Source organism: Bacillus rossius, chromosome 17, assembly GCF_032445375.1.
Source record: "Bacillus rossius redtenbacheri isolate Brsri chromosome 17, Brsri_v3, whole genome shotgun sequence".
NCBI classification, from domain to species: domain Eukaryota; kingdom Metazoa; phylum Arthropoda; class Insecta; order Phasmatodea; family Bacillidae; genus Bacillus; species Bacillus rossius.
Genome location: NC_086344.1, coordinates 16,239,949 through 16,255,559, shown reverse-complemented (window position 1 = coordinate 16,255,559; position 15,611 = coordinate 16,239,949). Strand labels below are relative to the sequence as shown.

Genomic DNA, 15,611 nt, shown 5'->3' with positions numbered 1-15,611 from the left:
GTTAACTCTATTCGTTCGTCGTTCGAAAGCAAGGGTTTGAAATTCTTGCGCCACGTGCACTACGCGAAGCGGTTAGAAAGAGAGCGAGAGAGAGGAAGAGGGAGAGGGAGAAAGCTGATCCCGACAGTTGCCGAGTTTAGACGAAATCGCACGAAAAATGCACCACTTTTGTGCTCCCGAGACAGAAGCCACTCCAGCACTGGATGCTGTTGCCGGGACATGTCACCACTCTGCAGAACAATTCCATGTCAGATTTTATCCTACGGTAATAATTCTAGTCTTAGCTTCAGCTATCAGCCACGTGTGTTACCTACCTATGCCAAGGGCACGCTAAGTGTGGAGCTAGCCACCACGTATACTTTTGTAACTCCAGTATTCATCTAGGTCAAATTATAATTAGTTAGTCATAGTTATTCACGTGTTTCGCCATCTGGCGCATCCTTAATCGCAGCCTCCAGACGTGCCACGTGCCATCATCTCCACTACCGCTAGTCTCAGGATAGCCTGCAACCCTCGGTGGGGATTTCCGGGACGTTCCGCTAGCCATGAAACAGTGCCACCATTCGAGCACTGTGTGTGCGTAGATTAAAAGGTAGACGATGATACAGCCAGTTACGTGACGGCGCCATGTACCATGTGACGTAATGTACCATGAGACGTGCGAATAAAGCCAGTTATATTCACGTGTTCTTCCTTAATGGTTACGATGTCCTGGGTGGCCTAAACAGCCCGGGGAGTCCTTTGTCGACGCGTCCCTGCCTGTAGCCACGAGGCAAAGAACCCCGCCCTCGAGTTAAAATTCTAAATTCCCACAGCTTAAATTATTGATTCAGTAATCAGGCAGCGGGGACGGCGTCAGTACATAGATTCTCCTGTGTGAGAAGTGATTCCATTTGCACCTGAAGTGAGTTTTCAAAATTCGTTCTAGATTTTTCAGTCTAATTTTTTTTAAACCGAATATAGACCACATATTCCCGATAATATCCATGGTAATGGATGTAAAAATTTTCATCCTTTTTTCATCTTCTCGAAAATGCTATTGAATTGGTGATGCTTTCTTGGTCTCCTGGCAATTGATATTAAAATGTTGATGCCTAATTCAACATCGGATCAATATTCAGTCTTTCTGTAATCATCTTTGCCATCATATTGGCACGGTTAGTTGTATTATAATGGCCAGAATGAAGTAATCAGAGATCAAAACTTGAAGGTTCCCACAAGGCAGAGCGCCCAGCCCCGATCGTGGCCTGACAAAATCTGTTGGTAGGTAATTATGAGCAAGGGGGAAAGGGAGAACAGCATCACCTAGCACCAAAATCACACCAAAAATAAAGGTAAATAATTTTTCGTGATAACTTAAAGATTTAATGCATCGTGCTTCTCTTACATAAATTACGTACTGTATGACAAACAAGTGGCTAAAGGCCCAATAATGCTTTGATTAATTAAAAAGTACATAATTAGTTGAGAAAAGTAAATCAACGTGTGATATTTGTTATTTACTGTGACTACTTTGTTTATCAGTATTTTAGTTTCTTATAGTTATGTGATGTACTCAGATAACAGCAAAAATTAATTAAGGCCCAAAGCCACAAAGTGAATTAAGAATGTTAAAAAAAGAGTGCTCTTAATGGGCCAAAAACATGTCTTGCATCGCACGACTGGGTTTATATGAATTTGATTACATGGTCACTGAATTGTTTGGTCAATTAATTATGAGGTTTGGTCAAAAAAACACTTTTTTTTTTTTTTTGCATATTTGCATGGGGGTGTACACTTGACTTGCATGGGTCAGGAAAGCGAGTGTATTCCATCAGCTCCTACTGACGGTGGAGAAAGGCAAACGAGTGTGTTCCATCAGCAAGGCTGCTACTGAATGGGTGGGGAACCGGCAAGCGTGTTCCATCAGCAGAGTTTCTACTGACTGTAGGGGCATCAGGCAGTAGAGTGTCCACAAAGCGGCCACCCCCCAATGGTCACTTTAACAACAAATAAAAAAGCTTTAATACAACATGTACTATGAAAACACTACAAGCCATCTGGCACAGGGGAAAAGATTATGTATTAAAATTAGCTACTTGGCATGCACTCTTAAACCTAACTAACACCACAAGGGGCGGGGCTAATTGTGTGTTCAAGAATAGGGTTTAGCAAATTAGCAAATCTCTGTCGGAATCAAGTCATTCCGCTCGCGGAATTATTCCAACAGCATCAAGAATAGGCCCCCCCAAGCCATTATCTTCTGCCGTTTCAAAAATGGCTGCTAGCATAAGACACTGTCAACATGTTTTTGATGTTAACATTTCTTGAAGATTACCAACGACCTAGAGATTCGTTGAAGATTACCCACAAATATGTCATCTATGATATTCACTATGGCGCCAGAATTAGAAATAAACTCGGAAAGTGTTAGGGTGCTTAAAATTACTGTAAACAGTGTATGTTTTGTCCAGGATGGTTAAACGAAATAAATAAATAAATTATAAACCGGCAATCTATTGCAATCATGTCAAGACGTAAAAAGCCAATTCTGTTTCATGGAAGAGGACATGTATCGTCATTTAAGGTTAGGTGATGATTTAATGGCTTAACGCCCCGTTTATTTCGGGATTATTATATACGTTGAGGGGTGTTCAGACGAGAATGGAACATTGACGGAATGAAAGAGTTAAGGGGACAGGAGTATCCTGAGAAACTCACAACGTCCGCCATTTTTCCCAGTTACGAAAAATCCATATTTGCCTCTCCATAAATCAAACTTATACGGCAGTGTAAACCTTAGGTTAACAGTTGGCGTTTATTACTTAGCCATTTATGGGAAAGTTTTTATTAAAATCTCATTTAATATTCAAATATTTAGTTGACTTCCTACTAATACACTTGAGCACAAAATGCATTATAACTCTAGTTGTGATGTGTCATTAATTTGCTTTCTACTAATGATTATTGCATTTGAAAAACATTTTGAACCATCATTTCAGACTTGAAGACCATGTTAATAAACTATGTATCCCGAAATCAAACATGATTAATAATGAACCTGGTTTTTTTTTTTTTTTTTAATTTGGCGTGATTTATAAATAAATATTCAGACTTATGTGCCTTATATTTTTTTTTTTTTGCATTTTTTGTAATTAAATTTTTTTATTCTTTGCTTTTTACAAAACAGATCTATTTTTAACATTTAAGTTTTTTTATCATTGGATGTATGAAAAGACAAATCTGCCTAACAATTAACATAGTAATTAAATAAGTACCGGTAGATAGTTACTTAATTTCAAGAACTGCAAAGTATCTATTTGAAAAAAAAAAGGTGTATTTGTTTGTACTGCTTAACAAAGGCCATTGTAATTAAGTAAAAACACGTCACATTTTGTACTGCAGAAGCTTCATGAGTAGTAAATGTGTAAAGTTGTGTCGCACAGAATTTCGGAATTTTATACAGAAAAAAGTAATGAATATTGTTAACGATTGGCAAGAAGTTGAAAAATGTTAGACATGCAACTCATTTGGCTACATTATGAGACTACTGAAATTTCAGTTACAAAATGGCCCTATATTAAAAGAGTGCAAACATTTTAAAACAGTGATATTTTCTGGCTAATGTGGGAAATACAATTGTATGTCTAAATTTTGCAATTAATAAAATGGAACACTATTTTTTTTGCCCACAAATTCAGCATGTTAGTAAGTAGAATTATTCTGTGTCCTGCCTATGGGGTGACTCAACCGGGCGTTGGGATAGAGTTTCACGCGTGAAATACTTTTTGGAGTGTTTCTTCAGTTTTTCACATCACTTTGAAGGACAAACCGTAGAAAAGAGGAGCATTGCTTTGAAAGAATATTGTAGGTTGCAAAAATGTTATCTCAAGTGCATATATGTATCTAAATAATTTTACAGTGTTTGAATGTTAAAAATTTATAACCACCATAATCTCCAAGAAGGCAGATATTTAAAATCTCCATTCAAGGTGTCTTCGGAAGACAAAAGTCACTTCAGTCCCAAAAAAAAGTAACAGAACTTAAGGATTGCTCACAAAAGTCATGATAAAGTCCCAAAATAAATAGTACTTAACGATTCTAGAAATCACAAAATTTCTTATTTCCAGCAGGCTTTTGCTAACTTGCATTTGGTTTTTATGCCTCCGTTCAACTTATAGTCGCACATTAAATATAAATAGTTGGGGACTATGCACTTCAATAATTTGGAAATTATCTCTGAAAAGTTTTAGCATCATAAATAGAGACAAGATTTTATGGTTTTTTCAGGCTAATTTCTTTTTTAAAACAGGAGATCTATTTTTTATATGAAATCTGTTTATTAAAAAAAGATACGGTAGCATATTACTGGACAAATATGGCACTTAAATGTTCCATACCTAATACATAGTTCTCCAAATTTATGATACATGATGCACTTTTACAATATATTTATTTGTAATAAGCATGTATATCTATTCAGAACAAATAAAATAAATCTCTTATGTATATTTGTGTTTTGAAAAATGTACTAATGTCATAATGTAAAATGTGTAACTAATAACACTTGCAAGATTAAAAGAATGTAAATTCTTACGAAACAATTTTTTTTTCTTCATAAAATGTACACAATTCATGCTAAATAAATTACATTCATTGAATTTGATATTTAAAAGATAAAATATTCATCATTGGAGTTAAGTTTTGACTGTAAATGATGATTATTATCATGATTTTAATTGCATTTCAGTCCTTTTTGGTCGGTGTAGTAACTTTCATTTCTGTGTTACATATATGGTGTCTTGGCATGCTTTTCCGCGTTATTTCAGTTTTATCACATTTAACCATATAATCTTATCCCTAAGCATGACATAAAAATTGGCACATTCCTTAAAAAAAAAATTTAATTTTGTATTGTTTGATTTTGTTTGTGTAAAAAAATTACCCTTTTATATAAAAAAAATTATTAAAAGGTCCTGAAAATGTCCTGAAATTAGTTCACCAGGTATGTGTAGACACACCCTGTCCAAGCACCAAGTAAGTATACTCCCAGGTAAGATAAGGCAGGCCCTTCAGCTCAGCATGGGAGTTTGTACCACCGCTGAGGCATTGTGCCAGAGTGGGTGTGTTTGGCAGGTTCCTCCTTTCCCTGGCCCTTGTGCGTCTGCTCACACGCTCTGTCCTCTTCAGGTCCGCGGTGGTTGATAGCCACACATGAGCAAACTGGAGACAGTGACGTGTGGTTAGTAACCGTCCCGGAATTGTGTAAAACGACAGGCCACTGCAAAATGAAATCAGGATGGCCAGGCCGGGTTTCGAACTCGACAAGGCAGAAGGTTTTAACTTCAATAAAACAAACGCATCCTGGTTGCGTGGCCACCACGCACGTTACAAGTGAAACTTCACAGGTAGAGGTATGAGAGTTCAGATAAACGTGTGCAAGAATGCAGGTGAGCAAGTATGAGAGTGCACAAGTATGCAAGTGTCCAAGTGTGCAAGCAAGGGCTCAAATCGGTAGGATTCACAAGGGGTAGAGGGGGCAGCTGGAATTTCAAGGTATGCACCACGTGGCCCGAGAGTTTTGCGCGTGGGGTTTAAACCGACACACTTAGTCACCGCTGGATGGGGTGCTTGTATGTCGTACATTGCCCATACTCTGGCCTGTGTGCATGCAATAAGCAGGAAACTTAAAAAAAAAATGCAGAAATTTTAACCGTGATTTGTTGTTTTGAGATTTACGTTTATCGACCCCTTTTCACAGTCACGATTCTGCAAACACAAGTGTGCCCCTCAGTGATGGGCTTGTTAATTCCGAGGGGGCCCGGGTACCCCTCACTCCCTCCCCCAGGACCTACGCTCGTGTGTGCAAGTGTGCATGTGCTCAGATTTGCAGTTGAACTATAATGCAAACATGCAATTGAGCATTCGTGAGCAGAGCCATAGAGAAGGAGTGGCCTAGAAAAGGGAGGGGGGGGGGAATCCCCAGGGCCTAAGTAGGTACCATAGGAGCATAGTTGAGCTTGTACAAAATTACAAATCTATTACTAATATAATTCACTGGAAATGTTACATTTTATACGATACATGTAGATCACATTTTTACAGTTATGTCTATGGTTACTTTTACAGTTATAAAAGTGTACCTTTTTTTTTTATATTTTAGGATTTGGTAATGGCGAGGGGGGCCGACGAAAATTATTTGTCCCCGGGTCCATAGTTTCTCTCGATGGCCTTGCAGCCGAGACCCATTTTCTTCTCTGCCATCGATGCCTCACTCCTGATCGTTTCACCTTTCGTTGCCCCCTGAGCATCGCACAGTCCATTACATCCTAATATCATCTTCCCTTCAGCTTACGCTACCTACTGTCAAGAAGTTTCACTTCAAAAAGTAAATAATGTTAAGCACACCATTGAACCATTCAGTACTATGAAGTGAATAAGATTGTCTTTGGTTTTGTGTTCCAGTGCTCTGTATTTTATGGTTGCCAATGTGTTTCGCTGTTTCAGTGCTGGGACAAGTGCATGGAAAGTTTCTACAGCAAACCACAGGCACTGGACAGTCCCCGGCATTTAGAACGGCAGGACCGAAACTTAAGCATTTCGTGGGAGACTACGTCTAGCGACACAGACGAAGAGGAGCCGCCCCATTCGAGGAATTTTTTACCAAGGAAGTCTAGCGTTGTGACGAGATTAAACTTTGATTCTTGCCGAGATGGTTCCGATAAGACCTTTTCCAGGCGAGATGGCGTGGGAAATGACGGGTGTGAAAGACGGTGTGGCTTAGATGAGCCTGGTTCATTACGTGTGCAAAGAAAAATGTTTAGTTCCGTTTGTGAGAGTGATAAAACTGTTGCGGAGGGAAGTAAAACATCCAGTCTCGTCGCTGAAACTGGAACGTGCCTGTCAGGTGTTAAATTTGCCGGAAACTTGTACTCCAGAACTGTGAAGGAACAACTTGCAAGTGCTCAAAAGTCTCATTGTGTAGTTCCCGAGTGTACAAGGAGTGTTAGTTCTGCCGCGGTAGATGAATCGCTTTCACCATGTATGAGGGGGATGAGACAAGACAGTACATGTGGGTTAGGGTCTCCTGTCGTGGGAACAGCACTTCGAAAACGCAAAAGTACCTGTGATCGTTGGTCGAACGATAGCTATGCTCGTGAACCAGAAGTGCATGATTCTGTGCACGTGGTTTCATCACGCAAAGAGACGAGCCACGCGACAGGAGTTGCTACGGAGGTTCACCCGTCATCGCCTGTCCTCGCAGCGATGACACCTCCCCACGTTAGAGAGAAGACACCTGCAGCTGTGGAAATGTGTTGGAGACCTGGTGTATCGCTGCACTCCCCCAAGTCACCAGCCATCAAGAGTACAAAGTCGGAGACTTACTCGCCTACACTAGGTTCTCAGAAGCGTTGTAAAAAGCAGTGTTTACATCTTCCTGAGGGCAAGAGTAGTGTTGAATCAAAAACAAAGACTGGGTGCCATAAACTGACCAATCCCGGCGCGGAGCCATCTCCAAGTATGCACGACAATGACGGATGCAGTGTGTCGTCGGTCGCTGGCCGTAGGTTGGAGAAGAAGAACAGTTGCAGGAAACTCTTCAAGACCATCGCGAAGAAACTTCAGTCGAAAGAAGCCTTGCACCCTGAAATGTTTCAGAGCAGGAATGTGCCAAGCAGAAATAGTTTTCCGGGCAGAAAAGCTGCAAGAAGGAAAAAATTTAAAACCAAAAAGGCTTTGTTGAAGTTGTCTGTTGGGCATCCGGGACGTGGGATTTGCTCCGAGCCGGAAGAAACCCCGAGAAGGACTCTGGCGAGCTCACCCCATGAGGGGGCCGCGGCTGTGTTACCGCCCTCGTCTCCCGTCCTCACCTCGGCTACGAAATCCACGGTGATGCAGGGAAGGATGGTCAGATCAGTGGAAACATTTTCGGCTACAAAGCAGGCAACAGACAGTTTGGACAATCATTCTCTGAAGAAGTCTACACATTCGGAAGGATCTTGTGATCTACCCGTTCCCAGAGGCAGCGCAGACGTTCTTGGTGAAACGCATGGCAGGGAGGCCTTGAACATTTCGGAGGTCAGCGCTGATACACACCCCGACTCCCCTGTGATCATCGGGAGACTCACAGGTGTGCCCGGGACCCAAAGTAACGTCAGTGTGTCAGCACAAACTGACAGACATTTAGGTGTGAGCTACTGTTTGCAGCATTCCAACAGGGATTGTGAATGTGTGCCGCACTCATCACGCACTTTTCCAGATTGCGAGGAAACCAAAAATTTAAAGCCAATTTCTTTGTCAGACAAGGTTGCATTGAAAGAAGATACTGTATCGAGCAGTTCACAAGAAGCAAGACATACCTTTTCTGCAAGTTCAACGTTTAATGATTCACAATTAATACCAGAATCACCCCAAGAGCAGAATGTTTCCCCGGTATTGAAAAAAAATCTTACAAATCAAGGTGGTAGACAGTTGATGGAAATCGGAAAACCATCTCCAATTGTGTTTCATAATTTGCCTTTAAATAAAAATGATACGAAGACCGCCCTTCAAGTTAGCATTCCTGATAAGCAACCAGAAGAAACAGCCTTTCAGAAGTTCATAATAAAAACCATGGAAAAAGTTCAGGCCCAAAAATCTCAAGTTGTCAAAGAGAAGAACCCTAGGCATCTAGCTCAAGTAATAAACGAAGACGAGAGTAATTCAGTTTCGTCGGCTTCGTTTGTGATCGAGAGTGTTTCCTCGCAAGAAGTCAATTCTTCGCAGAAATTAGAAGCTACCCAGGTAAATATTCACTTACCTAATTAGGACATACTGAATGGTTACTGGGCTTATCTACTTTTTATAGTTTTTAAGAAACACTGGTATAACACTCAGTTCTTATCTTCATCAGTGTAATCTCAAACTATAATTATATTTCTGTCTTTTTAATAGTATTACTAATATTTTTTAAAAATTTCTACCATTAACCATGTCCTGATCAAAACCCTTCTTGACTGTTACAATAGGTAGCCTATATTAGGTAAATAATAAAACATTTTTTTAAGGTAAGCTTTAAATTTTTTATTATGCAGCTCTCTCTAAACATGCTCACACATTTATGATCTGCATAGGATACATCTGATAAAATTACTCTGTCTTTTGTGAAATGTTCAACCATTTTGTCTTCTTGTGACCCACAATTTCATTACTTTTAGACAGCCCTGCTTTAAAGTGAAACACTGTGGAATGATTTAATTCCACTTTCTATAGTTAGGCACATTCCGTAGTCCGACTCCAATCGATCTGCTGAAGTTCAGATGTTCCCCGGTGGATTCCTTGGCTGATAAGTCTCGTTACTGTGCCCCCTGCTTTTTGTTTTCCCTCTGAATTTATAGCTTTTGTTGGTTTTCATATCATGTAATATTTCCTGTTTTTCACCTTTTGGCATTCCTGTTAAAACTTTATTGACTTTCGATTATTCGACAAAATGGCTAATCCAGCATGGCCGTTGTTTCAAACGTGCCAGATTTAAGACCTTTCACTGTGCAGTATGTCCATAAAAGAAAGTCCCAGTTATAAATCTTAATAGTATCAACTGTAAGCCCTGTAGAGTTTTGGTTTGATTTCACAATCAAAGAGTAACTCAAAACAGTTTAAGAAAAGCGCATCCATAAGTAATGCTTTCTTGTTTTCTTGCTTTCAGTGCCATCTACAAAAAAATGGTGACTCCTGAGCGTAAAGCGTTTTTATTTTTTTGCAATTTGCTAAAAGTGAAACTGTAATTTCAGTTCAGCGTTTCGTTATAAAGTTTAATTGTGATCCATGTTACAAAATTATCCCACAGTGGTATAGATAATTTGAAATGACCAGAAGTGTGTTTGCAAAAAAAAAAAAAAAAGCTGGCCTCCACGTTGATCGGACATAACGCTGTGCAATTTTTTTTTTCCTTTGGGACTCCATAGAAGATCGCATCTACGCTCCACCGCTACCGAATGATTTTCCGAAGTTGAGACACGGAATCAAAGAGGCTATTGCCTCCGTTACCCCGGACGTGTTAACTGAAGTGTGTGGGAAAAATTGGACTTTATGTTGGATGTGTGCCATGCCACATAACTAAGGTGGCACATATTGAAATTTGTAAGAAAAACTAGGTTAATTTATCTTCAATTTGATGAATGATTTTGTAAAGGGGGTTGTCCTTTTACTAAACATGAAGGGAGGCCAGAACCTGGCATGGACTGGGGTTTACGTGAGTGGAGCAGATTAGGTATGCAAGGTAAATGGTATCAGGTACACAGACAACCGAGCCTGACTAAAACCAGAAGCAAGAAAGAGGCTCCTGACATGGTTGCAGCTCAATTTATAAGATCGCGCCGCAGCGCACGCATGCGCCAATCAACCACTAGGAGGGGGGGAAAAGGAGGGAGAAGGAGGAGGGGAGCGGAGTGCCGGAGGCCGATGCGGCGGGCACAGTACAAAAAGCTACAATTTTTTTGTAAATAGTCCGACTTAAATTTCGGTAATGTACCGTTCAAACAGGGATGTTATTTGATGGACTGTGTGGACTCGAGGAAGGTGGGCTCAGGGGGACGCCTGCGTGTCCCGTGCTCGCAGGGCAGCGACCACTCCTGCGGCAGGAGGATCTCGCCGGTGCTGTCCCAGGAGATGAAGCTGAACGAGGGGACCGGCTCGGAGCCGAGCTCGCCCGCCCCCCCCGTCCCCCCAGGGCCGACGCCCGACGTCGACTCGGCCCGGAAGACGGCGCGCAAGCGATACAGGAAGTAAGCACTCCGCCCGTCCCGCGTCGCGACGTTACTTCCCGCGGTGTCGACATCCGGCATGTGGGCGATCCCGGAATTCTCCGGGAATTGTTTTTATTTCTGGAAAAAATCAAGGGAGTAAATCAGGAAAGTACGATGGAGTCCTTCTGCTCTGAACTGATTGTGGCCGAGCGAGACCTGTTCGTTTTCTCCGTGTTTTCGAAACAGCCTAATAATTGCCATAATACAAGAACATCGTGTAAAATACATCTCTATCAGGGCTGGTGCAATGTAAATTGGCGCCCTCTGCGAAAAACCTTAATGTTTCCCCCCTCCACCCCCCCCCCCCCCCCGGGCCGGACAGCCCAAAAAAAATTTTCCTTGCCTCAAAATACATCACGTAAGCCTAAGATTTGTGTTTTTTTTTTTACATTTTTACTTATTGCAAATCATAAACAGGTCACCGTGGACTTTAAATAATTACTTATATCAATATAAAACATTCCAAACTGTTACAAAAATCCATTTTCATCTAGTTTCAATAATCGTTAAACATACTATATCAGCTGTTATGTGTCGTGCTGCGCCGCCCGCAGTTACTCGGCGCCCTGGGCGGTTGCCTAGTTCGCCTGTGTGGACGCGCCAGCCCTGATCTCTATAAGCATTAATCTATCACATATCACAGCCTTTATTTAAATTCCAAGAGTGGCAGTCTTCAAATGCTGACCGAGTTGTACACACCCCACTTCTGTGACCAAATTTTAAACTGTTTATGTACGCGCAAGGAAGAGTCTTCGCCCTAGCCGGGCACGATTGTGACTCATCACGAGGTCGTGCAATCCACGGAAGTCACGTAACTGGGCGGGTCATGAAAGTCATGATAAAAGCCCCAAAATAGACGATAACGCTGCTGGAAGTTAAGAAACTGTAATTTCTAGCAGCTATTTGCTAACATGAATTTCAGTTTTTATGATGCCTCATGTATTTTTTAGTCTCACATGAAATAAAAAAATTTATAGTCTGTCCACTTAAAATCATTTGCAAATACCTCTGAAAAGGTTTTAGCTTTGTAGAAATTTGGCACTTTCCTGCCTACAGTTATTGTTGTGTTTAGTTTGCTATGTATATATAAAAAAGACTCTGTAATTTAAATAAGTTGTAAGAAAACTTTATTTGAATTTCCTGAAGAAGTTCTGAAATTGGTTTACCGGGTATTTTAGGTGACTGTATAAGATACTAAATTTTCATTGGATTTATGCAGGGATTTTGATCATTGGACTCTTGGTAACTGAAATTTATGCTCATTTCATGGCAGTAATGATAAAACAACAATTTTTTTACAAGTATATCTTAATTAGGGCTGCAAAAATTTTATTTTCATTTTATTGAAATTCTAGTGTTTCCTAACACAGACAATACCCTAATGGTGATTCCTAGTAATAAAATAATACAAAACAAATTGTTATTCCTAGAAATAAAATAATACTACACAAATGGTGATTCCTAGAAATAAAATAATATAATACAAATGGTGATTCTTAGTAATAAAACAATACAGTACAAATGGTGATTCCTAGTAATAAAATAATACAATACAAATGGTGATACCTAGTAATAAAATAAGACAATACAAATGGTGATTCCTAGTAATAAAATAAGACAAAAACATATGTAACATCTTTTAAAAAGTATTTTTAAAATGGAGTTATGTTGTTTTGAAAACATTTTTTGTTTCAAAATGTTTAAAAAAAAATCAGAATCTAGAAAAAAACAATACAATTTAAAAACTGCTCAAGATATTATAAGTAGAGACTGTTTACGAAAAGTTTTTAAGATGATATACAGTGAATTGGGGGGGGGGGGGGGGGATGTGTACTACTGTTTCCAAATTTCATTTTAGAACTGTATTTCTTAGGAGGTAAAAAGGTTAGAACGCTTGTTTTCAGAATAATTTTTAGAAATGAAACACCTGGTGCATATTCTTGACAGCAGTACACCAGGCTCGCTGTAGGAAAGGTTTTGATGGAGATTAAAAACGGACGAAAACTAGCTTCTACTGCGCAGCTCAAGTACCCCCCCCTTCTTGGTGACGAAGAGGGGAGTGTAAAGGAAAGAAAACACGTGTACGGTACACACCATACTGAAAACATCATGCGGCTGTTATGTAGTTGGTTCGCCTACTGTAATACTTGATTTACTATCCCTTTCAGAGTGGTTACTTTCGGCACAGCAAAACACGTATATACAGTATACATTACACTGAAACCAAAATACATTTTCCAGGTTACTTACCTACTGCAGTTCTTCAATGCCCGACAACTCGCTGTCCCTTTCAGAGTGATTTCTGTCATCACTGTAGCTATCAGCTTCACTTGAAGTGTCAGTTTCTTCGCCTAAGTTAATTATCACTTCTTCCACAGCGATATCAATTGCCCCTTCCTGTGTTCTATATCCGTTTTCAATTGTTTGTACGTGTGCACATACTGACTTCCATTTGTCCTGATCTATCTCGGAGAGCCGTTGATTGCACAAAGCGATAACACTTTTAATGTTAAAATCAACATTTCGTTGCGCAACCCACTGTTTAACGTCCGCCCAGATGAGTTCGATGGGATTTAAATCAGGGTGGTATGGAGGAAGACGTAAAACTCGGTGAGAGTGCTGTGACATAAGCTCGTCAATAACGTAACTCTTATGTAGTTCTTTGTGTTTTTTTATTATTTCGTACAACTCTGGTTTCAACATGTCGGGCCGGAATGAAATACCTTTTTCACGTAGCCATGTCTTCATGTCCTCTTTCTTGGAGTTGGAGTTAGGACACTTTTCACGGAGTTTATTGTGATACGGTGCGTTGTCTATTACCAGAACACTGTTTTCTGGAAGATTAGGTATAAGCTTCTCTAATACCCACTTCTCGTAATTAGTGGCGTTCATTTCATTGTGATAGTCACCCGTAACTTGCTTTGAACGCCACATTAACAACGCATCCTTGATAAAACCCATTTCGCCACCTGCGTGAACAATTATCACTCGCTCGCCTTTAGATACGGGTTTCAACAGGCCTGCATTGCTTTCGTCACTCCATGATTTTTCTGTACAGTGCGAGCTCAGTAAATACGTCTCGTCCATGTACACTATAGGCCTGCCTTGCTGCCTAGCTTCCTTTATCTCTCTTAGATACGCAATCCGTTTGTATCTTATTTCTTGTCTCTCTGTAAGTACAGAACGATTTTTTCTCGTTTTCTTCCATCTAAATCCCAATTCTCGTACGATTTTTCGTAAGCTTGTTGCTCCTCCCTTAAAACCAATACTCTTTCGTAGTTCTTGTAGTAGTCTTGGGATAGTAGGGGCGATTTTCTGATTTATATAAAAATTGTGAATACTACGTCGCACAACACACTTATCAAAATCGTCAAGTCCCGTAACATGCTTCGTACGCGTCCTATGCTTGTTTGGTGTTTCGAAACGTGTGCCCTCGCCGACTGCAATACGCTGCATCTCTTTGGTAATCTGGGTAACTACATTTGTAGACACGCCTGTAGCCACAGCAACACGTCTTCGTGCTTCGGCAAAAGGGATGATAGGCTCTTGAGCCGCTTTTTCATTGTTCATGAACTCAATCACATTCGCAATAACTTCTCGCGTTTGACTATGCAGAACCTTGTGTTTCAGCTTCGAATGTATTGGAGGCATTGTTACGTATATACCTCAAGAGAACGTGCACACAAAATCCGACAATTCTCGCGGTAGCCTACTCTGTTAAATACGTACACAACACAACCACGGAAAGAGGAAGACTGATATATTCACGCACGGTAGTAGTCTACTAGACAGCCGTGCGCTATCGATGGCCTTCGCAGGCACAGCCAATTAGAGCACAGGCGCCGCTTTGACTGCCGAGGGGGGCGGTATCACAACCTGCGCGTCTCAAAGCCCTTCCTAGCCTGCGCGAGTTGTACACTTTTATTTAATTTCTCTGCCACATAATGTTAAATTCACTGTTCAAGTAGGAACCATAGTTGCCGTACGCAAGACGCGGAGACTGCGCGGTGGTTCATAGCCTTGCGCTTATAGGCGATGCCGTTACAGAAACACCAGCTAGCATCACGCTTATCTCGCCTCACAGACACAGATACACCCCTGGCCAGGCGGTCTCAAAGGACATGTTGATTTTTTACTAGTTTTTTCGTCATTACTTTTATTTAAGGGCAATGTATCACATTTTAATGCCGTACATCTCTTTGCATTTGTTGTTCTGCTACAAATATTTTCAACAGATATTCTCTTAGCGTGATATCATGGATGTAAAGTGCCTTCATAATCTTCATTACTTGCATAACATGTTACGCCCATAATACTACACTGCACAGGAGAAAATGTTTGTGGCAGAACTACGAATGCAAGGGTAGGTATCGAGTAAATTTTTTTTTGAAATAGCCCTTTAAAAAAAGTAATGAAAAGAAATATCAATATAGCTTGTGAGACCGAGTGTTACCAGGCGGTGCATGGATACAGCTGTGCATATGTGTGTGTGTGTCTGCAGGGGCAGCCCGTGCGCGCGGCTGCACCGTCTAGTGGCACGGTAGCGGCTTTGAATACATATACTGTATAGAAGTCGCCAGCCCAGGTTAAAATTTCTAATACGGTTTGAGGTAGTTGGTTAATTCACCGCCGCAATCGCCACCATCTCTAGGGCATCGACTTGTGGTGGTCCCTGGCGGACAAGTGTCGAACTCTTCAAACACCCCTTCCCCACCCTCCCGTTGAACGACCTCGAGCTGCAGTGAATGTTGGGTGGGGGGGTGCAGGGGGTAATGACAGCGGGTGACAGGGCTGCGCTCTTAACGGGTAAATAACAAACTAAGACGATACAGGGTGTTATGGCAGCGC

General features: G+C 40.9%; 1 protein-coding gene across 1 annotated transcript in view; it reads left to right on the top strand.

Moving 5' to 3' along the window:
• The first annotated feature begins 5,423 nt into the window (after positions 1-5,423).
• Positions 5,424-15,611, top strand: part of LOC134540947 (uncharacterized) — a 58,412-nt gene continuing 48,224 nt past the window's right edge. Inside the window, exons 1-3 of the mRNA XM_063384034.1 lie at positions 5,424-5,429; positions 10,576-10,742; positions 15,265-15,303. Coding sequence (XP_063240104.1) covers positions 5,424-5,429; positions 10,576-10,742; positions 15,265-15,303 — 212 coding nt within the window. The remainder of the gene's footprint in view (positions 5,430-10,575; positions 10,743-15,264; positions 15,304-15,611) is intronic.